At 36.5% G+C, this 25,388-nt stretch overlaps 1 protein-coding gene across 3 annotated transcripts in view; it reads right to left on the reverse strand.

Moving 5' to 3' along the window:
- The window catches only part of PTPRK (protein tyrosine phosphatase receptor type K), a 537,776-nt gene that overhangs the window by 209,990 nt on the left and 302,398 nt on the right, over nt 1-25,388 (reverse strand). For all 3 annotated transcript variants that reach the window (XM_087444076.1, XM_014781214.2, XM_004422308.3), the window contains exon 7: nt 2,703-2,996. In XM_087444076.1, coding sequence (XP_087300202.1) covers nt 2,703-2,996 — 294 coding nt within the window. The remainder of the gene's footprint in view (nt 1-2,702; nt 2,997-25,388) is intronic.

Below are 25,388 nucleotides of genomic sequence, written 5' to 3' on the forward strand. Positions count from 1 at the left end.
TAATAATAGAGCAAGGTTAGTAGACATTCCCAATAAAACAATAACCACAGTTTCTCTCAAATCTACAATGTACTTAAAAATTTAGTCTATGGACATTTTTGTTTTACCATAAAAACCGGCACCAAACACACCTTATGAGAACATTAATAAATTAATAAACATATGTGACAAAGACCACATGTGAAAGACAATTTTAGAAGCAAATAAACTTTCTACAGTTGGAAGTAAAACTATGAGTGAACCTAATAGCATTTTATGCCACAGACCCCACAATTTAAATGTTTCTCAAACAATCATAAAAAAAGACCAAAATGTCGACATTTATAAATTTGAAAGCAGCTATGAGCGTAAGTTATTTTTACTCGATCCACCCACCCACGTAGATAAGGTTATTCTCAAAATAAAATACCTCAAAACACTTTATAGTCATATTTTTACTTACTGAAGTTCAGTGTGCATTCTGAACATAAGTACTTGACAGGGATAAATCAATGCTCATTAATATGTTGCTTTCACCCACTTAATAACATCATAACTAGCTTTAAAACACAATCTCATTTACTTGAAATTGCCATTGGCCCTCACACCAATGACCAATTTCAAATAATTCCTAGGTTAAACAAAAATTACATTATATTAACAGTACATTGTTTGGCACTGCTGATTTTTAATGGTCTATTTTTGATGAAAATAAAAAGGCAGATGGGACTCTTTTTTCTGGTGAGGAAGATCAGCCCCAAGCTAACATCTGTTGCCAACCTTCCTCTTTTTGCTGAGGAAGATTAGCCCTGAGCTAACATCTGTGCCCATCTTCTTCTATTTTATGTATGGGATGCTGCCACAGCATGGCTTGATGAGCGGTGTGTAGGTCCACTCCCGGGATCCAAACCCACAAACCCTGGGCCGCAGAAGCGGAGTGCACAAACTTAACCACTACACCACTGGGCCTGTCCCCAGATGAGATATTTAAAAGAAAAAAGTTTGGGCACTTTTTGGGAATTCAAGAGGAAGAACACTGGAATAGTAAAATTACCATTCATCATTTTAATTTGCATATACCTTATAAAGATTAAATGTAGAAAGAAAGCTAATTTTATTAGAAAACATGTGTAGACAATATCCCCAGTAAACCCGACCCATTATTCACCTTTTCCTGTTAGCATGGGATATTAATTTTGGAAAACAGAGTGAACTACTTCTCAGTTTCCACACTGTCTCCTCTTTAAATTATTTCTCTGACTAGTTGAAGCTGTGGAGTCAACTTGTTTCTCCCTCAAAAAGTTCATCTTACTACAATAAGAATAATTTGTCACATCACCTAGAATGAAAAGGACTCAGCAGTACAGAAAATTTGAAAAGCAAACTGTGTGATTTAGGCTGAGTCATGGAGATTTCCCAATGTCTTCTAGTCTTTCTTTTCTGGATTTACCCAATGTCTACCCTACTGCTTTTCAGCCACAGGATCAAGGTATGACACCAATCAAATCAGCAGACTCTCTACTGTCTAAATCTCAGACTAATGATTGAGTGGTTAAACTTCCTAGTAGTGAATATCTTTCAATAGGTGCAATTCATATATCTAAAAATTGAGCTGGATTTGCAAACATTTAAGCACATATCAGTATCAGAATATCAGGTAACTGAATGGGTTTTACTTTGATTTTTACATCAGTGCTCTCGGTGGATAGCCCCAGAATATTATAAATGCTAAACAGATGTTCAAGAAACTAAAGATATTTATAGGCATTTACATTGTCATAGATCTCCACACTCTTAGTTTTCAACTTTCAGAACCTAAATTATTAAATGTTCAAGGTGCATAGACCCATGTACTAGCTCTGCAGATATTTCAAAATAATGTCTGATGGATTAAAAAAATGTCTCTTTCAACTAAACTAAAAATTAAACTATTTTCAATAATAAATAGTGCACTAAAAAAATGCACTTATAACTTAGATGATTAAAACTTTCACTGGCTTTTAATAAATAGCTAATAATTTCTCACATTATAACAGCATAGTACAATAAGGAACTAGCATGTATATTTACATATTACTTTTTATTTCACTTTTTATTCTTTCTTTGTGTTTTCTCCATATGCTATTATTTTCACCCCACTGTGTCAGAATGGAGAGGGCAGTAACAAGGCTTAAAAACATAGGAAAGCCTCTCTGTATTCTACAGCTGTCTGTCAAGCTGCTCACTTACTTCTCAACAACAGGATTTTCTGATAGAAGAGTTATTTCTAATCGAGGCTTGGTTCAGAGTAACTTGTCTCATCTATATTATCAGATACGGCTTCTGCACTGACTATAAGAAAATTATCAAGGAAAACAATTTCCACGTATTAGAAAGGTATTCAGACTTTGCTTGAACTGCAAAGTTTTTGTCTCTCAATAATACTTTCATCTACATTGTGAGAGATTTGGGACTTAGGACAAGCAATCTCAGCAAAATTACCACGAGAGAGAAGATTATGGACTCATAAAATACTGAATAACAACAGAGAAACACTCACATTGCTCTTAAATCAGTCAAATTACGACATAATCAAGGCCATGATGTACCAAATTCACTGGAACTCTTGGAATAGTGTGAATATGTCATGTACCAAATAATTAGAATTGTTAATATTTTATGCATATTATATGCCTTGTGCTAGATTCCTTCCCTGAGCAGAGTGGCCTGCCGTTCAGTCTTACCTGCACATTTGGTTCTGGTGATTAGCGGAGGTCCTGGGAGCCCGGTTCCACCCTCCCCTGGTCTTGTAAGGAGAACACGGATCTCGTATTCAGTATCTGGATCCAAATGCCATAGTTTATAAGTTGGAGCATTGACTGCATGGGTTTCTGTCCAGGATCCCGATGTCATTCGGTACTCCACTTCTTTCAGGATAATGGGACCATCGCCAATGATGGAGTTGGCATTTAGCTGGATCAGCAAATATGTAGGCCCAACACCAAGCAGCTGGGGAGGAGCAATGGGTCTTGGCGGCTCTAGGAGACATGGACACGCAATCTAATTAGTTAAAAATCCACAAGACTATAATACACAGATACATTAATGTCTCTCGAAGCCTGAAGGCTTAATGAATAATTTATTTAGGAGTACATAAAAAATACTTAAAAGAATACCAGGACATGAGTGGTCTGGCAACTGTACTTTTAAAGAGCAAATACTTTCACAGATGGGATATGACCATTTTACCACAGTTTTCTTTTCTTAAAAACCTGCCTCTCCAGGAGATAAACTTGTCAAGGCACAGTAACCAAGGGAAATAAACAGAAAATACTTAGAGGTGGATAGCTCTGATTAGCTACTAACAGAGTACAGTTGATCTTTGACATTCTTGAGGTCCTAAAACCTTTACCAATCTCCAAATTAATGAATATTGCTATAACTCATTATTTCATTCATGAAATATCGCCAAGTGGTGTTTTTGTTTTTGCTTTGTTTTTTACTCCTGCAGAGTTCCTGCAGACGAGATAAGGAGGAAGACAGAGCAAAAGTGAACTCCGAAGTTGATGCCAGGTGCTGATATGCTTCCACACACCCACCTTAGCGCATAAGAAACTGAAATTTACACCGAGGCAAAATCACAAATCACGACATATCACTGGCCTTTGGGAGTAGCATGTGAGAAGGCAATGCATCAAATATTAAACTCAAATGTCAAAGGTGCACTGCAATTTAATTTTGGATAGCTGAGATATTTTGCTTGAAAGAAACTTTGGGAAACATTATTTCAATGTCTGAACTTGTAGAAATGATGAATGATGCATCAGAGCACTTTTTTTTTTCCTTAACAACAATGTAGCTAAAATTTGATCCTGGGCCTTATGAAGGCCGCCACAGCCCTAGCTTTGTCCACAGGGAAGGCTACGTCGTGAAGTTCTAATTAGCACATTGTGATCAGGTGGAGTCTTCTTTGAATATCTGGAAGAACACTTCTCAGGGGAGCCAAAATAATTTAAAGGAGTGTTAATCTTAAAAAAGTAGTAACTGCCCCAAAATTGTGTTAAAGGGTTTTTTTTTTTAAGGGTTAAAGCAAATCATATAAAGAAAAACTATTAAATGTAACTACACAATCCCCCCTTCACCCCCACCCCAGGTAGGGGTAGGCTGGAGAAGATGCAGACTGAGGGAAGTTAAGAACAGACAGCCAATATCTTTCAAACTGGATTTTCTATTTTAATGATGATGCATGCTTATAATAACACACAATGCAAAAAGCCCATAAACAGGCTTACCTTCTGATACAAGTTTAAATGAAGCAAAAGTTTTCAGTTGTAGCCCAGGATTTGCTTTTAAACCCTGATTGTGTAAAAGTATAGTTTCCACATTATGTACCCCTGAGTTACAAACTCTCTAACATAAGGGATGAGACTAGCTGGCCTAGATCTCTACACAGGCTAAAGTCATTTTCAAGAATTTTCCTCCAAAATACATATGACAAATATTTATTGAGTAACTACTAATTGCTAGGCTGTTCTTCAAGTTGGGTATTCATATAATATGCCAAGGGAGACACAGGAACAATAAATCAACAAATTCATTTTTAATTAAGAGTTATATAAAAAAACAGATACTGTGGTAAAGAATAACAGATGGGGGGAGAGTATCTAGTGAGTAACACTAATTATTTTTCTATCCAAAATCATTTGAAGAATATTAAGTTATTCCCATCATTAATCATAGCTCATTATGGCAACAACTTTCACACCAGTTTTTGGTAGAACCGTATGAACTTGTGCTTCATGCTGCTCATGTTTAAAGTGAAAACAAAACGAGGATTGAATAAGACAACATGTGTACTATATAAACTGTTCATGTTTATAATTATTCCTATTTCTTTTGAAAAGTAGTTCTTAACACCTGATTTATAAACTTTAACCACAAAATCTGTTCCTTATGATTTGAAAATGGTCTCAACAATATAGTCAAAATTGTGTAGAGGGTGAACTATTTCCAATTTCACAACTGACTTCAATTGAGAAGTTACTCAAAAAGAAAAAGCTTAAATAAAACCAAAAATAGCTTAGAATTTCCAATTATCAGCTAAAGAAAGATAGAGCTAGATATTACATATCATGAAATTTCACCAACTAGTCTAACATCTTTTATATTTCAAGTTTACAAAAGTTTTGGTAGACAGAGAGAAAGAGAAAGTTGACGTATTTTCTAAATCTTAAACTAAAATGAAACTGAATAGAGAAATGAACATAATAGAAAAAATGCAAATGTCTTCCCAGACTATCTAAATACTGCACATATTTTAAGAAGCCGTCTGTATTTTGCGAATAAACTGAGTTGCCTCAGATGTGCAATGTTTGTTTTCATTCCAGATGGCTCATATACTGACTAATTTAAGTTAAGTAGGAAATGTTGCTAAATTCACAGCTTACCGGGGTTTTCACCCAAAACAGCGATTCCTCCCTTACATTACTGCTAAACAACAATCTGAAGAGGCCTGATATTTAACATGATGGAACGATTTGTCAAATGAATTATAAATAACAAATAATCTATAAATGTATAAATATTCTGAAACCTGACCTAATAAGTGCATATTGAATGCTAAATCTCACCCATCAAAACTTTGCACACCATCGCCATAGAAAATGAAGAGAAAAGGGGGAGAGCAGAGGATGGGAGGGAGAAATAGGGGGGAGCTACAGCAAAACATATTATTAGAAACAAGTGAAAAAGTAAAGCATAGGATTTCTTCTATCATTTCTATCTTTAAGGAAATGACGTAAAAGAAAACGAAATTTGAAGTCAGGAGATTTGGTTTCAAAAAATGCATACACTAATAGCTGGGTCAACTTGAATATGTTATTTAACTCCTTGGCATTACAATTTCTTCGCTGGTAAACTAGGCATTATTTTCAGAATTTTAAAAGACTTTACATTTCTAAATATGTCAACAAGCCCTATATTTGATGCTATTTTGCCTTGTTTTGTTTTTGCCAGAGAGTATATAAATTTTAAAACCAAAAATTAATATTCAACACTAGTGTTTTGTGTATGTGAAGAAACGAGTTTGATGCAATCAAGTTCTTGGCCCGAGGAAGAGCACTGCTTCGCTCTGATCAGTTTTACTTCTCACTTGCTGCGGTCAAGCAAACAAAAGGGGCAGCCCAGTAATCAAAGTCGTAGTTCAAATCTGGAGCTGCGGCAATGTTCAGAGAGGCTTAGAAGCATATATATTGATAAACAGCATGATTATAAGAAGTGAAACCTACCATTAATGAGACTAATATACCACTACATATTAAATTTTTTATGTTGGAGGTAAAAAGTAGCCTCATATTAGCATATATATTTTGTTTTTAGGCCCTTGAGAATGAGGAGGCTTATTTATAAAATCTCTATTCATTTCAATAAATTATGCATGAATTTTAATCAGTTAGCAAATGAACAAGTAATTGTTCTGCAGCAATATTAGTATTCTTCATAACTTAATACACTATCAGACCCAGAGGTGTGGTGCAAATAAATCCCAACTGTACACTAGGTATCAACTGAAGCATGCAATCCCTAAAATACAAGATAAACTTTGTCGATGCTACCAATTAACTTTCAATTAATGACTTACATTCATTATTCTAGAGCTAAACCTATTATAAAATTGCAATTATACATTCAAATTGCTTTATTTGCTTTTTATTTCAAATAATTTTTGTGTCTAGAAATCAAGATACATCGTTATGAAAGTATATTCTCATCCAACTATTTCTAATACAATGCTATTTTACAAGCATATGTGTCATTTATCAAAATTCAGTTAATTAACAAAATGCAAAATCAGAAATAGAAGCCACAAAGCCAAAAAAGTCAGTTAACAAAGTAAACATTAAGGCAATGACAGTGCTACATTTATCTTTCCAATTAAATAAACTAAATAACCTCTCAATCTTATCTCCTTCCAAACTGTTTCACTTATTTGTTAAAAAGTATCTCAAGATTAAACCTACCACTGGAAAAGCAGGCAATGATATTGCATTTGTCTCCTATGGCTAATGTAACAAAGTACGACAAATTTGGTGGCTTAAAACAAAAGAAATTTATTCCCTCAAAGTTCTATAGGCCAGATGTTCAAAATCAGTATCACTGGGTCAAAATCAAGGTGGCAGCAGGCCATGCTCCCTCCAAAGGTTCTAGGGGAGAATCAGTTCATTGTTTTTCCAACATCTACTGGCTGCTAGTTTTCCCCGGCTTGTGGCCACATCTCTTCAATCTCTATCTCATTGCTCACACTGCCTTCTCCTGTTCTATCTGCAGTCTCCCTCCGCCTCCCACTTATAAGAACACTTGCGATTGCATCTAGGGCTCACATGGATAATCCAAGATACTGTCCCCATCTCAAGACCCTTAACTTAATCACACCCACAAAGACCATTTTTCCAGATAAGGTGATAGTCATGGGATCCAGGGATTAGGACCTGAGATCTCTGGGGCCATTTTTTAGCCTCCCAAAGACACAGACTGTGATCTCATTCTTCCTCCTGGGAGACAGCTCAGCTCCACCTTTTCTCCAGTTGGTAGGAAGCTTGTGAGCAGAAAATACCTCTCCTCAGAAAGTTTCCTAGCTAGGTTTAGAGCAGTGGAAATTATAAAAGAGCAAATAATTTATCCACATTGTCTTTTTTTTCTATTTATTTTTTGTAAAAGGAAATAAAAACAGATGAAAATTATTACTCAAAATGGCTACGAGTCAATGATCCCCTACCATATCTAAATTCCTGTAAAAATCAATATTAGAATATTTGCCTAGGAGATAGATATTTTCTTATTTGCTATTTTTTTCCTTAAATAAATGGATCACCTCAAAATCAGTATTCCATTTCTTTATTATGTCCATCATTAAAATTTTGATCCAGTTCCAGTTAAAAAAGAAGATTCATGGGGCCAGCCCAGCGGCATAGTGGTTAATTTCACACACTTTGCTTCGGTGGCCCCAGATTCACGGGTTCGGATCCCGGGTGCGGACCAATGCACTGCTCATCAAGCCATGCTGTGGCAGCGTCCCATACAAAGTAGAGGAAGATGGGCATGGATGTTAGTTCAGGGCTAATTTTCCTCAGCAAGAAGAGGAAGATTGGCAGCAGATGTTAGCCCAGGACTGATCTTCCTCACCAAAAAAAAAAAAAAAAAAAAGCAAGATTCACTAGTTTATGCTTCATGTTGTTTAATTTTCTTCCTCATCACCTACTGAAAGCTGAAGTAAAGGGGAATAGACATTAGACACTGAAAGCTGAAAGAATGACATCAGTGTACCAAACAATTCAAGCATTTATTTATCAGCTACCCTATAATAATTTTAAATGATTTTAAATTATGCCTCAAAAGGATAACAATATAATTTAATGGTACTTGAGTGTTTCAAGAAACTTGAAATAATAACACTGATGGATAGGAAGATGGCCCTTCCTCCCACAAGACATGGAAAGCAGGTGATAGATAATTAGAAGCATTGTCCTTGGGCATTTAATATCATGTGTATGACAACGTTATTTGTTTCATTTTTCCTTAGACATTAAAACATGAAGTACACATTTGAAAATTTTTAGTTTTACTTAACAAGGTTTCTCCTGCACCCACATTTTATGACCTGTAATGCAAATATATCTATGAGAAGGGTAATAGTTTTCCCAAGATTTTCACTCTGTTATTTTTCTGATACTTCAAATTTCCAGTCCTAACAAATTCAGCTCAGTACCTCTCCATTCCCTCTTATGGCTACTACTCATAATTTTTTCTCACAGCAATGATGTAGTCAGTAAATTCTATAAATTATCTTTCAGATAAATTACTATTTTAATTATGTTCACAGATTTATGCATTGATAGATTTTTTTAAGTCAAAGAATTTTTTAATTTAATATATTAAAGTTCCTTTTTAAATCCAAACAATCCAGTTGGTAGATACTTTTTTCAAATCATATCATTCAGGTGGCTCATAAGCTTGAACTGGTCAGATAAAATTAATGCTAAGACATTGCAAAGTTTGGATGCTGTCAAACCTGAGACTCCGATGCCAGCACCCAGACCAAGTATCAACCAAAAGGAGTTATTGTTATCTATTATCATCTCCATGAGCATTAGATGGATGTGGGCATATAGTTATGGTAGTCTATGGAGAAAGTGTGTACTGTGCCCCACTGCCCCACTCATAATATTTCACATGCAAAAAACCTCTGAGATCCATGAAATAAGCATACGTGATTTCACAGCCATAAGTAGGTAGAAAAACTTCATCAAAAAAAAAATTGCAATTGAATAACAAAACCCTCATTTAATGAAGTATTATATACCTTTGTTTATACTATGTATTTTTATTGCTATTAATTATATCCAACTAAACAATAGTTTTTTAACTCCCTCCTAGTTGCTCTCCACTGAGGGCAGTTGTTCTTATGATTGAGGAATGCCACTGGCTTTGGGTAGGATGGGGCCAGGATTACTTAAGATCATAAAATGCACAAGTCATTTCACCCAATGAAGAATTCTCCAGTCCAAAACACCAAGAGACTTCTCTGGATAAACACCACAACAATGTTAAAAATAATTGCCCTCAGAAATCCTGGGCCTACACTTACCTAAAATTACATCACTTACATTTCTATTTCTCAAAAGAGCATTGGAGCAGAATTTTGAGGAAGAGGGCACAAACCCTGAACAGGTGATCATTTATTCACACAGGCTTCACAATGGCCAACGAGGTATCGTTAAATGGGCATTTAAGTAAGCACACAGCTTGCTCGTAGGCAAGTTAACTGATAATGTTTTTGGAAAACAATCTATCAATATATAACAATAAATAAAAATGTGTTCATAAACTGAAATAAGCCCACTTCTAGGAATTTACTGTAAGGAGATAATTTAAATCTTTGTTTAGAAGTGTAAAAACTAAACAATCAAAATATTCAACAATAGGAAAATAGTGACTCAAATTATGGTATAACTATTCAAAAGAATTTTATACAAACTTCAAGAAGGCAAGTTGTGAAAATTATATAACAAATGTTAGGGGACATGTGCATGTTTAAGATTATTATGGCTTTCATTTTAAAAGGTAAAAAAATGTGTCCCTAGGAAAAGCAAAAACAAAGACCCCCAACTACCACCACCAGAAGGAAATACACCAAAAAGCTAACAGCAGTGATTATGGAACTGTGAGACCAGGAGTGGTTTGGCTCTTTATCTCTGTTTTCCAACAAAATTTGTAATGTGCTCATATAATTTCTCATCATTACATTCTCAGTGTCTGTTACAGTGCCTGACAAAATTCAATAATATTGTTTTAGAATAAATGACTGGCTCAATAATGTCTTCCCAAAAAAAGTTACCCATACCACTCTAAGAAAAAATGAACTGTATAAATTCTACCTATGCCGCATAAGTAATTGTAGATTACAACCTCAGTGTGAGAACCATCATTTGGACATGACAATAGTAAACCTTTGTGTATTTATTTATTAATTTATTTAATTTACTTTCGGATGCTGAAATTAAGCCCTTAAAATGTAAGATTTACCACTTCGTGCTTTCAACCATGTAGCTAGCCATTTGCTCTGACATTGATACACAGCACCTACAAAATGTTACCATTTAATTAAAGGAGTTAGTTGACTGGAACAAAAGAATACTTTCTCAGCAATTGTTTAGCAACCAAATGATTTATCCAGCTTGTAAAAAAGGCACAACTACAAACCTATATAATAATTCTTTTTTTGTCTTTTAGTCAAATCAGATCAATTAAATTTTTTTAAAAAAAGGATTTTCTCTGTGAAGAAAAAGTATATATATATATAAATTTGAATGCACATTAATCAATCAAGAACATTATTGAAATACACAATTGCACTGATACCGGAATATATGCCAATAACTTGAGTTTCTTGAACAAAAATCGAATCAGAATAGGAGAAAATTCTGATGCTAAATATGCCACTCTTCATATTAAACAGCTAGTTTGTCTTTCAATCCCTGTGTGATATGTATTCATTTTTTTAAACTGAGAGATCTGTGGAATTACAGTATTTAATCTCAATGACATGGCTCTTTCCTGCTGCCCAAAGTGCTAAAGTAAGAAGAATCATTTCAGCAACAAAACCGCAAATTTTGCATACTGAATTTTATATCCTATGCATTATCATGGCATTTTATTCATCTTGATTTGAAAACACTGCAGCAATAACTTTATTACCTGCTTGAAATAAAAAGGCACAGAAGCAGCACACTGTTTAGATATGTCAGCAGAAACTAAAAAGAAGGTTAGATTCATACTCAGGGTATATGAAAAGGTGAAGGGATTTTGAAAAATGAAGTTTATTTGCTTGTTAGCCTATATAATCTAACCATGAGATAACTACAAATATCTATCTCATTTTGTCCAAAAACTACACTCTGCCTAGTTAATGTCTATGCAATAAATTGGTTCAGAGTTACGAATTACTGCAATAATTCAACAACTTTACAAAAGCCTCTATCAGCACCACAATCTATATGGCAGCAAATCACACACATGATCATGAAAATTATGACTCCCTTTGATTGATAAGCTATTACAGAAAACTTTTCTTATGGCTGTTTAATCCCTCATTTTAGCTCGGTCAGAGCTCAGACTGTTCATGCATTTCAAGGAAAGAACATCCAGTTGATTCCAAGAATAACAATCAGGTCAGTAGTAAAACCAGGAAAGCCTTCAACTCTTTGTTTGGCTCCCCCAAGTCTAGGGCCATAAAAGGTAATCACCTCACCATCTAGTCACCTCTATGAGGGAGGAGAATAAAGAAAAATGTGGTAGGAGAAAGGAGGGAAACTGTGCTTGGCAATGACAATGTATGTTCCAGTAACATGTTAAATATGCCTTGTTATACAGGCTACTGTTCCATTCTGGGTTACAGGCCAAGGGATCTGGAGCAACACCATTTATATTCATTTTATATTAATATGCATTAAGATACGTTAGCTGACTCCAGTAAACCAAGATAGCAATTAAAAGAAAAAAACTCCACTGCAAAATCTCTATAATGAGATTATAATAAGTCTCTCTCTCTCTTTCTCTGTATTCATCTATCTAGCTATCCATACATACACATATATGCATATATATACATGTATATGTAATATGTATGACATAATCAAGAAAAAAGTATTTAAAAATATTCTGAGTCTTCTACATCTAGAATATAAAAACATTCAAAAATCTCAGAGGTCTGGGGCCGGCCCTGTGGCTGAGCGGTTAACTGCGCACGCTCCGCTGCGGGTGGCCCGGGTTCAGGTCCCGGCGCGTACCCACACACCGCTTCTCCGGTCATGCTGAGGCCGTGTCCCACGTACAGCAACTAGAAGGATGCGCAGCTATGACATACAACTATCTACTGGGGCTTTAGGGGAAAATAAATAAATAAATCTTTAAAAAAAAAAAAAATATGGGGCCGGCCCGGTGGCACAAGCGTTTAAGTGCGCGCGCTCCGCTGCAGCGGCCCGGGGTTGGCAGGTTCGGATCCCGGGTGCGCACCGACGCACTGCTTGTCAAGCCATGCTGTGGCAGCATCCCATATAAAGTGGAGGAAGATGGGCACAGATGTTACCTCAGGGCCAGTCTTCCTCAGCAAAAAAAGAGGAGGATTGGCAGATGTTAGCACAGGGCTGATCTTCCTCACCAAAAAAAAAAAAAAAAAAAACAGAGGCCTAAATTCCAAATTTTAAGGAATTTTCAAACTATGCAATTAGAAGAATTTTCCAACATTTAATTGTAACCAAACACAATCCAAGTTTGCCAACTTGATCCCTGGGTCTAAATACTCTGTTGTGTTGACTCGTAATAAGCATATGTTTGTTATGAATATGTACTTTGTGATTATTCCAAATCAATTCAAAATGATGCACAGAGTTTTTATGTGTATATAGCCAGCAACAGGCGGCCATTTTTTCCATGTAATGACTTAGAGCGGTAATGGAATCAGAAGCAACTCCTCGCTCTCTCCTCTCAGTGACTCTGATTCACAGGCAGGTAAAATCCAAGACTTTATTTACCTCAAGTTAATCAGGAGAACTACTATTAACCTGTTATTGCTACATGACTCTGGAGGGAATAGAGTGGCCATCTTTTAGCCAGGCATTTCCTCTATGTATACAAGTGATATAGTATTTAGTTTTTTATGAAAAAGAATTTGTGATGACATAGTAAAAAACAATGGAACAAGACTTCAGTCATATAGCTAACTCCTCTAGATAATAGGCTTTATGTATGCACTGCTAACTCCAGAGCAGTCATAATTTTAGGACATTTTTCAGTTGAAAAAGCATAAATCTTGAGACTTGAAACATCTTTATGGCAGAAAAACTATGTCATTAGCTTATACAGATCCAACTCAGTTTTTTAATGTGAAGAGTCCCAATATCTATTCATTCCAAAGGACACATGGTATAAATTAGCAATTAGAGAGCATTTCCTCAATTTTGAAGTTAAACAAAACCAAAAACAATTATGCTTACACGTCCTTGATTAAATCAGGAGATAGAGAACTTTCAATGTGGAATGAGTTCAGCAGAAGCGGTCAGTGACTCCAGGTCAAATACTCCTGATAGGAACTAGGCTAGAGAGTCAGGAGATTTGAACAGGGGACCAGAGGACCGATTTTTGTGCACTTCTAAGTCCCTGAACTAAGAAAAGCAGGTTTTTATGGGTAACTAGAGAGTGTACAGGCACAATGATGAGAAAAAGACAATGCCATAAAAATAGAGTCATCAATGTGGTCACCATAATTACTAGGACTTCTGAATAATTATTTTAATCATCCAGTTCTATTAGCATTCCTTCAGGGGCCACAATACCTGTCCCCAATAGTTTAAATGCCATCAGAAATAAAATCAACACATCTAGTTGTATAATCAGATGGAAACAGGAGGCAGACAAGAATAATTATAGACCTATCAGATAAAAAAACAAGATAGTGACACTTGAAAGATATTTAGCCATGTAAACGGTTACGTGCCCAAGGACGTTTAACAGTAGTGTGACAGCTCAGCCAGCAAGAGACCTTTTATTTCCATTCCCTTTGGCCACCCCCACTTCCACACCATAAAGAGGCATGTAAGCATTCAGAATATCAAAATAAATAATTTCATCTACAACACAAAATATTGGAAAGCAGTCCTAGTTGTGACCTACCAGTGCACAGCAAGGGAAAGTTTCTAGAATAGTACAATAAAGGGTGTCCAGACCATAAGTAATGCATTTATACAGCCAAGGGGTTGGGCTCTTCTTTCGCAGCTACTGCTAAGTGACAAGAAACCTCTCTAGTCTACTTTGATAAGTATCATGCCTTTTAAAAATAAGGGCATGAAACAGCTACTGACCCAAACTGTTCATATATTCTTTGGTAAACTTCAAACTTTCCCACTTTAGCCAGATCAATTGAAAATTTGCTAGGGGGAAAAAACAACATAAGTAAAATGTGCAAACATTTTCATGGGCACTGAAGAATCTTGTAAACAGTACCTCCATCAGTGGACTTATGATGAATAAGAATTGGGTAAGAAAGTCTACCATTTTAAGTATTATAAAGAGAAGACAGTATCATGCTTCTTTGGCATGAGTTTTAGTAAAATGACACACTTATAAAAGTTGGTAGCTGAGAGATCTCCCTATTGTACCTGAAGGGTACTATTTCTTGTTCCAAAGCCATACACTTATATTTTCAAATGTATATGTCTATATCTATGTCCAGGTTTTAAATTAAGAGTCTGACATTGGGCAAAGGTCAAGAAAGTTATTTTGGAGATTAATCATAGAGGTATACCAGATATATTATTCCCATAAGGCATAATGATATGTTTAAAATGTAAAGGCACTAATTTGTGCCTAGACATCTTTTATCTTGTTTCAAATATTATTTTACTTTAATATATAAATGCAAAACATGTTAAATAGATACTTGACTGATTATAAATTCATATTCTTCTCTTTATAAAATCAAACATCAATTAGGTGGTGAGGAAGAGGTCAATGGTCAAGCCTGTGCTCTCTAAGCCATGGTGCCAGTTGGGTGATATTCACATTATAGGCAGAACGGCCAGGAAAAAAAAAAAAGCTAGATAGTTTTTGTGACTACCACAGTATTATAGATAACACGCAGAAAATGGAAAAAAAAAAAACAAAACCATAAAATAACATAGTCACTGAGGTGGTTCGAAAACATGGCCACAGATTCTCTGAGAGTCCTCCCATTGAGAGGCTGGGTCCATGCTCCCTCCTCCTGAACCTGCCTCAATATGTAGAGTACAGAGGAAGTGATATAATGAGACTCCGAGGCTAGGTCACAAAAGATCATGCGGCTTCCCCTCTGTTCACTGGAACTTGAAACACTGGCCCTTGGAGCCCTGAGCTACCATGTTCAAGTTCCATTAGCTGGTGGAGTTATCCCAGCCCAGGTGCCAGGCATGTGCATGAATTAGTTTCCAGATGATTCTTGCCTCCAGGAGTTTGAGTCTCCTTCAACTGTTCAATGTGAGCATTCTCAGCTGAGGACCACAACCATCGCGTGACAGGCAACGACATCCCCGCTGTGCCGTTCCGATTTTCTGACCCACAGAAGCTGTGGAGAGCATTACAAACGGGTATTGTTTTATGCCAGAAAGTTTTGGGGTATTTTATTATGCAGCAGTTGATAAATGGGACACTATGTCTCATTAAGAGGCTGAAGTTAAACTTCAATGAAAGAAGCAAACTTCTTAACACAAAATACACTGCTCTTTCATACGTCCCCTGCTTACCCGCCCAGCCCCATGTCTTACCACTCTCCAATTCCAGTCACATCTTCATATATGGCAACCTGTATTTTCTTTTTTTTTTTTTTTTAACCCAGTTCTATCTCTTTTTTTATTGCAGTAACATTGGTTTATAACATTGCAAAAATTTCAGGTGTACATCATTGTACTTCTATTTCCGCATGGACTACATCATGTTCACCACCAAAATACTAATTACAACCCATCACCACACACATGTACCGAATTATCCCTTTCACCCTCCACCCTCCCCCCTTCCCCTCTGGTAACCACCAATCCAATCTCTGTCCCTATGTGTTTGTTTATTGTTGTTATTATCTACTACTTAATGAAGGAAATCATACGGTATTTGGCCTTCTCCCTCTGACTTATTTCACTTTGCATTATACCCTCAATGTCCATCCATGTTGTCACAAATGGCTGGATTTCTTCGTTTCTTATGGCTGAGTAGTATTCCATTGTGTATATATACCACAGCTTCTTTATCCATTCGTCCCTTGATGGGCACTTAGGTTGCTTCCAAGTCTTGGCTATCGTGAATAAGGCTGCAATGAACACAGGGGTGCATGTACCTTTGCAAATTGGTGTTTTCAAGTTCTTTGGATAAATACCCAACAGTGGAATAGCTGGATCATATGGTAGTTCTATCCTTGATTTTTTGAGGAATCTCCATACTGTTTTCCATAGTGGCTGCACCAGTTTGCACTCCCACCAGCAGTGTATGAGAGTTCCCTTCTCTCCACATCCTCTCCAACACATGTTGTTTCCTGTCTTGTTAATTATAGCCATTCTGACAGGCGTGAGGTGAAATGCAAATCAAAACCTGTATTTTCTATGGGAAAATCTTCTCTTCATCCACCTTCACCCGTTATATGCTGCCTGCAGTGCCCTTCCACCATTTACAGACTCAGCAAAACCACTTATCTTCAAATCTCAGCTCATTTATTACTGCCTCTGATAAACCTTCCTCAGCACACTCTCTTCAGCCTGAAATAAAGGCAACTTTTCTTGTAAGAAGTTTATCAATATTTTCTCTCTCTAGTTACTTAGCTCCTTGAAGGCAAGAACTTTATATTGTTTGTCTTTGAGTTTGTGTTTTCAGTGGTTGGCATATTAGGCAATCAATGATTTTTAAATGAATGCATTTATGAACAAATGAAAGAATGGGCATAAGAGGCAATTAAAAATAAAAGGTAGGATACTATCTAGTGTTGGTGAGGCTATGGAACAACTAGAACTTTCATACTTCAAGTTGGAATATATATTGATACAACAAATTCAAAAAACTGTTTGCCAGTACCTACTAAAGTTGAGTATAAGCATATCCTATTACCTGGCAATTCTACTTCCAGGTGTCGGCTCCCCCCAAATGAGTACAGCTATCCCTCAAAAATCAGGTACCAGAACATTCCTATACCATCATTATAAATAGTTCAAAGTGAAAATAAATCAAATGCCTATCATTACTAAAATGGATAAATTGAGGCACAGTCACAAGATAGAAAATTTCCAACAATGACGTCTAATGATCTACAGCTACATGCAACAATATGAATGAGTTTCACAAACTTAATGTTGGAGAGAGAAGCTAGAGGAAAGAGTATAAACTATAGAATTCCATTGATCTAAGTTATTCATTACTGTTAGAAGCCAAGGACAGTGTTGGCCTTGGGGGGGTGGGGTTAGCAACTGGAAGGAAGTGAGGGGGTTCTGGGGTGCTGACAATACTTTATTTTTTGATTGTGGATTGTGGGTATATTTAGTTTGTGAAAATTCATTAAGCTATACATTTACCAAGTTTTTTTTTGGTGAGGAAGACTAACCCTGAGCCAACATCTGATGTCAGTCCTCCTCTTTTTGTTGGCCCTGGGCTAACATCCGTGCCCATCTTCCTCTACTTTATATGGGACGCCACCACAGCATGGCCTGACAAGTGGTGCGCTGGTGTGCGCCGGGGATCCGAACCTGCAAACCCCGGGCTGCCAAAGCAGAGTGCGTGCACTTAACTGCTGTGCCACTGGGCCGGCCCCAATCAAGTTATATTTTTAATGCACAATTTTCTGTATGTCTATACTATACTTAAATAAGAAATTAAAAAATAAGAGAGGGCCGGCCCTGTGGCTTGGTGGTTAAGTGCGCATGCTGCGATGCTGGCGGCCCGGGTTCGGATCACGGGTGCGCGTTGAGGCACCACTTCTCTGTCCATCCTGGGGCCGAGTCCCACATACAGCAACTAGAAGGGTGTGCAGCTATGACATACAACTATCTACTGGGGCTTTGGGGGCAATAAATAAAATCTTTAAAAAAAAAAAATAAATAAATAAGAGAAAGGTAACTATGTATTTAATTGATCCCAAACTCCTGTCCAGAAACACCCCCACACACAACTCAAGAATCCTTGATACAATTAGAATCTCATCCTAACTGACATTTGAAATTTAAAGTCAGCTTTTATGGCAAAAATCAAATTTAGTCAATATTTCTCTTGCAAGTTCCTAAATCACTCACAAAGACTAGCTTATATGTTTTTTCTTACACACTTCATTGCATCAGCTCTTTTAAAAGACTTCTAAAAGGTGAGAATCTCTGAATTCAAAAGAAACAAGAGGAATGTCTATCTGCAAAAGCTGGGCCATTAAAATTTTCCTGTCTTTAAGATGGGTCAAGTTCATCTTGGAGGGAGCAATTGAGTTCCACAGTCACCTCTGTATGTTAGGTATATTATGAAGTGACTACGTCGTATAAAGGCATCAAGAAACCTTTTTTCTGCTTTGTAACTATAAGTCCTTGAGAATTATTTATTTGAATTTGTGTATACATGATAGACTATTTTTACACAGTTCATACATTTCCCATAGCATCTCTCTATTATAATTTCCTTTATTTATTTAACATTATCCTGGAATCACACCAATTTTAGGTCATTAGTGTCTTGACATTTTTTGAACTTTGATTGCATTACCACTGTTAGTTCACAGAAAAATTCTGTGAGCCCATCTAACAGCATCTCTCTAGACTTTTACTGAGGTAGCAAACACAGAAATGGAACTACTCTACCAGTGAGTCATTTGCAAGAGAGAATTTGGCTTTCAACGTGAAGAGTTACTCAGAGCACATTCCTACTTTGAATATAAAAATAGGTAAGTGGAGGAGAAAACTTCCTCTGGAGCACACATTAGAAGTTTTCTAATCCTATTTCACCAAGCTGAAAATAATAAGATGATAGAGGTAGACTGTAAAGAAAGAAAAAAAAAAGAAAGAGCAAGAGAGTCTGAGATTTTCAAATGACTTGACCAAAGATGGCTGGACCATGGAAAAAATCCACCCTACTGAGTGTTGTCCAGAAGGCTGTTTGAAGTTAACATTCATATGAAATTAAGAATAAGTGCTAATGGCCTTTCTTTGATTACCAAGCACTGTGACTTCAGAAAGAGGATGGGCTATTGAATTCTGAATGATTTATTTTTTTCACAATCAGAGAAGCTTTGAAATCCAAAGAATCTTCTATTATTACAGACATGTAAAATATTTCCAAAGTTTTTGTAGAGCTACAGAGGCAGTTCATAATTGTTGGTATAAAATCCAAGAAGAATGTTCAAGGAAGAGGGGAAGAAGAATGCACGAAGAATATCAGAACAGTTTCTTAGCTTTTCATAAACCACACATGCGCCAGCTTCTGCCCAGATTCTAACAAAGCCCTCCTAGGCTTGCTGGAATCTAGGTTGAGGAAGCACACACATGTGCTTGTGTGTAAAAGCATGCATGCACATGTTTCTGTTAGTACATCAGAATCTGGGAAAGGGACATGTGTGGTGATCATAATTTTTAAATATCCTATATTTGATTTAAAAAGGGTCATACATCTCCTGCTCCTCTATTGAGAATCACTGCTATAAAGTGATAGGTTATAGCTGTAATGCTACTTGTCAGGACAGGATGTAGTTAAAAACAGTAGCCAACCAATTTAAAGTAAATGCATTGTTTCTAAAGTCACAATAAAATAATCATAGTTACATTGTAGTTAGAATCGCTGAAATTTAGTGGGAAAATTTCAAAAATCTGTTTCTTATTGATATTTACTTAAATCTTGCTCCAAGTAGTATTTTTCTAAATGTCACTGTGTAAATCTAGTTAGTTTATGCATAGCACAGTGTTACCATAACGTTGTGAAAGGAAAATGAGCTCTCGAGTCAGACTTGAGTTACACTCTGGAGCCAGCCTCTTAGAGTCACCTGATCTGAGCCACTTTACCCATTAGCCTCAGGTTCCTGTGGGTAAAATGGGAACGTTAAGCATTCTTGTCATGAAACTAGAGAAATAATGTATGTTAGCCATCTATCATAGCACCTGCCACACTGTAAATGTATTATAAATAGGTGCTTTTTATTACAACTTACACTGATCATTTATATTCTATTTTATTAAATTTACATTTACTAGAAAGAATAAATGGCTTAACTATGTTCATTATCTCCTGTTACACCCATCAGTTACTAAAATAAGCTTATGAGTTGGTGCTAAGCTACCTTCACTACCAATGTATACTGAAAGTGAAGAAATTTCAAGAATAAACATTTGAGAAGAAGAAACAAGTCCCTAGGGACATGCTCTGCTTATTAACATTTTCATACCAGAGAAAAGTCACATTTTCAGATAACTTTAATTTCCATATACTTGTTATTAACTATATCTGGAATAGCTCTTTTTAGTTGGAAATAGAAAGAAAAGTTATAAAGAGAAGTTTTATTGGCTTCTTAGATCTTTATGGAAAGAAACTAGAGGAGAGAAAAGAATTAGAGTAAGAAATTATACATGCTATAATTTAAAGATGGATATTCCCATAGCTACATATGGAATTATAAGACCCTAAAGATAATGTGTCTTAGTCATTTTTATTAGCAACAAATATAACGATTAACTTATAGCAACTGCTCAAAAACGGTAATCAAATCAGTGAATAAATTGAGAGTTTTTATGTTTATAATAAAATAATTTTGTTATTTAAAGTGAATTGAAGTGTGAAAGAAAGGATGAAAGGTCTGATGGTATTTAAAACAAACTCTATTTTTTTGGTATTTCAGATACATTCGCTTATCAGAATCAAAGAAAACACACACATTCAACAAGAGGGCACACTTCCATCACCCAGCAGAAAGATATGTGCAGCTAATGATAGAAAGTCTTCATAAAAACAATTTCAATTACATATTGCACTGTTCCTAAGCCATTCAATCAAGGCATTGATGACAACAAAACGCTTTATTTTCAGTATCAAAAGAAGATTATCAGTATCAATTACTTAAATCCACTGTAGATAAACAAGTTACTTTAAAAATACAGGCAAGCAATGCAAGAAAAGAGAAAATTTAAAGTGTTAGAGAACTTCTAAAAAATAATTGTGAGAAACTTTTTACAATCATCTTAAGAGTAATTTCGTAGAACACCTTAGGCTCAAGACGATGAAAGGTCACGAATATATTGCCAAACTCATTTTTATGAGATAAATTCAAACATAATTGCTGCGACTATTCCAGCCACAATTTAGACATAGAATCCAATTATCCATTTCATTTTCATTTATACCTCATGGGCTAGATCATTTATCATGTTTCACGATAATGATCAGAAGACACATGGAAAGTGATTTCTGGAGGTAACAAATTACCTGGTATTATTAGCATAGCTTACAAGATCCTGTCAACAGCTACTATGCATAAATATGAGGTAATTAAATTTACAATGTGCAGGAGTGTTTGATATGCTACTTGCTTCCTTCACAGCTGCCAAAAATATGGGTTGCTAAATGCAGCAAATCCATTAGGTTGCAAATCAGGAATCATTAGGCCCCAGAACTCCAACAGGTAGCTGGTATGCAGTGGCTCAAGATGCTGAGATGCATCTTTCATCATCTGGTATTATTACTTCTTTCCACCAAACCATCCATCATTACTGCGGAGACAGCTTGGAATGATAGTCCTGGACCCTCGCATTACTGCTCCTTGAACTCTGTCTCATCCATCTTTTGTATCATTCCTGATTCACAGCTAAGTACCCTCTCCTGGCTGCAAAACCAAGTGTGAACCTGTAATGCCTTTAACCTACACTGCCTCTCTAATAGTAATTGATTTCTCTTTACTGTGGAGCCACTGTTCAGAAAAGACTACTCATGCTTGCTGATGCGGAAAGACGATTTTTAAAAGACCCGAGTTACAGAATTCCCATAGTTGTAGGGAAATGCATAATTTTGTTTTGTTTTGCAAGTTAGGCTTCAGAATTGCATTAATATTTCAATTTTAATATTTATTCATAAAACTCAAACACATAAACTTAAACACAAACACAGATGTCTCTGAGTGCAAAGCTACACACACCAAAAAGGAAAGATAGCCTATAACGTGTATATAAACACCGTATTTCAATCTGAAATCTATTAATCAGAGTTTCAAATATGGTTGACAGTAAAAATCATAACTTTAAGATACTTAGTAAGCTGAAATTGCAAAACGTGTTTATCCTTGACAATGCAAACAAAAGAGAGGGATTTAATGTTAGATGCAAGAATATTTGGGAAAACTGCGTTTTAAAATAAATCTCTCACTCATTCGTTTTTTTTCCTTCTTCACTGACTGCTAAGAAAACGTTCAAAAATGATACCAGTTACATAGTGGTTGGTATGCCATAAACTATCCAAGACTAACGGGTTTTAATTCTTCTCCATCTGAATGTTGTTATAAAAGTTTAATAAATCAAAATGATCAAAATGTTCCCAGTGGCAGATTGGGATTCGGTTTCCAATTCAAATTCTCTTTAATATATGGCTTCTCTGACATCTTGCATTTCTACCACCCATGTTGAATCCCAAACACCCTGCTTTTCATCATTACCATGCACCAACCAGACTGGTCATGGTAACTACTTTTAAAGCTCTTCTTTTGTGTGCGTGTGAGGAAGATCAACCCTGAGCTAACATCCATGCCAATCCTCCTCTTTTTGCTGAGGAAGACCGGCCCTGAGCTAACATCTATTGCCAATCCTCCTCCTTTTTTTTTCCCTCTTTCTCTCCAAAGCCCCAGCAGACAGTTGTATGTCATAGTTGCACATCCTTCTAGTTGCTGTATGTGGGACGCCGCCTCAGCATGGCAGGACAAGCGGTGCGTCCGTGCGCGCCCGGGATCCGAACCTGGGCTGCGAGTAGCAGAGCGCGCGCACTTAACCGCTAAGCCACGGGGCCGGCCTGATACTACTTTTTAACAATCCTGCACAATACAAAGAAACTTCAAGCGTAGTGGGGGTTTTACCATAGGACAATTATGGCAAGTGGGAACTCTTCACCCTTAAGTAAATATCGTTAAAGCAGCTGCTGCAGTGAATGGCATTCTTTGAGGATTGAGAAATGCTGTTGGCCAGAAATCTTAGAAAGAAAATCCCCCTCCTTCTAATGTTTTAAAAAATTGATGTCAGAAAAAGACATGTCTAGGAGCGTTATCATCAGGGGCAATCAAATTCTGAAGAGCAGAGAAAGTAGAGAAGTCTTTAGAGAGCTTGCCTTATTTCTATGAAGTAAAACTTTTTACAAAGAACAGGAAAAAGATTTTCACTATGCTTCAAATCCAACCAGGAATCTACACGAAGTAGCAGGGAAAAAATATTTACACGTGCTATAACTTACATATGCTTTTACATGTGGATAATGTCAAGAATAGAAATAAACACATTATATTTAACTGTCAGGATTCTCTTTCTAAATTTTCCATTCAGTTGAATATATCTGCTTTTATCCTAAGTTGAACAACATGAAAAATTCTAATAATACTGGCTAAAGGCTATGAAATGGAAGCTTACAAAATACAAAGAATTTCTATGCACTAAGCACCTATTGTTTAATTCATCTTGTGTTGAATCCTTATTTAATACCCTGCAATTAGTGGAAGCCTTTCCCACATGCCTTAAGCTTTTAAACCTGTCTCTCCTGTACCCCAATCAAGAGATTACAACCGAAATTACCATCTCTGCTCTCAAATAAGTTCTTCTACAAGCCTTCCAAATTTATGTCCATAATACCATATTTCACCTAGTATCTCAGGCTGACTACTCCTTCTCCTGTCATTCCACAACGTTCTTAACAATCTGTCATAATCTCTCAAGCTTGACCCACCCTTTCCACCACAACCCCCCCGCCAAGGATGCCTCATCGTCTCAAGCTTTTATGATTTTTAGAGCCTCCTAACTTACTCTCTGCAAACTCATCATTCTTCAAATCATCTCCCATCCTGGTTTTCTGAAACAGGTATGAAGACATGAGTAATCTATTTGAAAATTCCCAAATGTTCCCAAAACAAATGACTCAATAAATTTATATTCCTTAAGCTGGCATTCAAATTGCTCTACTGTTAGGCCTCAAAGTACACTGTCAGGCACATCTCAGACTTCTTCCTTAAACACTGTGTTATGGTCAATATTTAATACTAGTTCACAAGAGCATGTTTTCCCATGTCATGCCCTCCGCTTGGAATGCCCTTTACTTATCTTCAAGTACTGAAATCCTACTCATACATCACTGGTAAGATGAAACTTCGTCTCCTTCCCAGCACATTCCCTGATCACCAAAGGTAGGGATGAGGCTGTCCTCTGCTCTACACATTAAGACCAGGCCATTCATAGGGCACTTTATAACCCATGCTGCTTTTGTTTCTTTAACAACAATTATTCAATTGTAGCTGCTGGGTGTTGGCCCTGGTGCAGGCTACCAAACACAATAGTGAACAAGCAAATGGTAATGGTCCTTGACTTTGTCAGTCTGGTGGTGGAGGCAGATGTTAGGAACGCTATAATATGTTGAAGACCGGTGAAGAAGCACTGCAGGCAGAAAAAGCCAAGGCCCTAAGGTAGAAGAGAGCACGGTGCATGAAAGCAAGTGAAATAAAGTCAGCGTTGCTAGAATTTGGCGAACAAAGAGGAACCTCATGAAGGACTGGAGAGGTGGGCAGAGCCAGATGAAGATGGGCCTTGGAGACTGTGATGAGACACACGGATTCGGACTGCATGAACCACAAGAGCACATTCTGACTTACTTTGTGTGACATGGTCATTCTGAATGCTGTGTGAAGAGCAATTTGGAGGAGGCAAGTGCTGATGTGCGGGACCACACAGGAGGCTTTTTATAGAAAAGATGAAATGAAATGAAAGATGGTGACATGGATGAAAGTGATGGCAGTGAAGGTAAAGTGCTGGGCACCCAGAGGATATGCAATAAAATTCAAACAAATGAAGGAAGCAGTCAATTAACATACATATTTCAATTTGCTATATCTCACCCAAAAATGCAAAAATATTTGAAATCATTGTCTTATACAAATATTTGTTCTGTACATACTAATAGTAGGCATTACATAAAGATCTTTTGAAAACTGAGAGCTAAATAACTTTGGAGAAAAAATTGTAAAACAAAATCAACGAATTCTCTTCTATACTAGAAAATAACTATCATTTGGCCTATAGGTATTTTGGGAAAAACTGAGAAGAAATCTGAATGAAATATGAATGTGGAAGCACACGTATATTTGAGAAAAAAGAAGTGCTGGTGGA

Source organism: Ceratotherium simum, chromosome 19 (genome assembly GCF_057802395.1).
Source record: "Ceratotherium simum simum isolate JZ-2026a chromosome 19, ASM5780239v1, whole genome shotgun sequence".
Taxonomy (NCBI): Eukaryota; Metazoa; Chordata; class Mammalia; order Perissodactyla; family Rhinocerotidae; genus Ceratotherium; species Ceratotherium simum.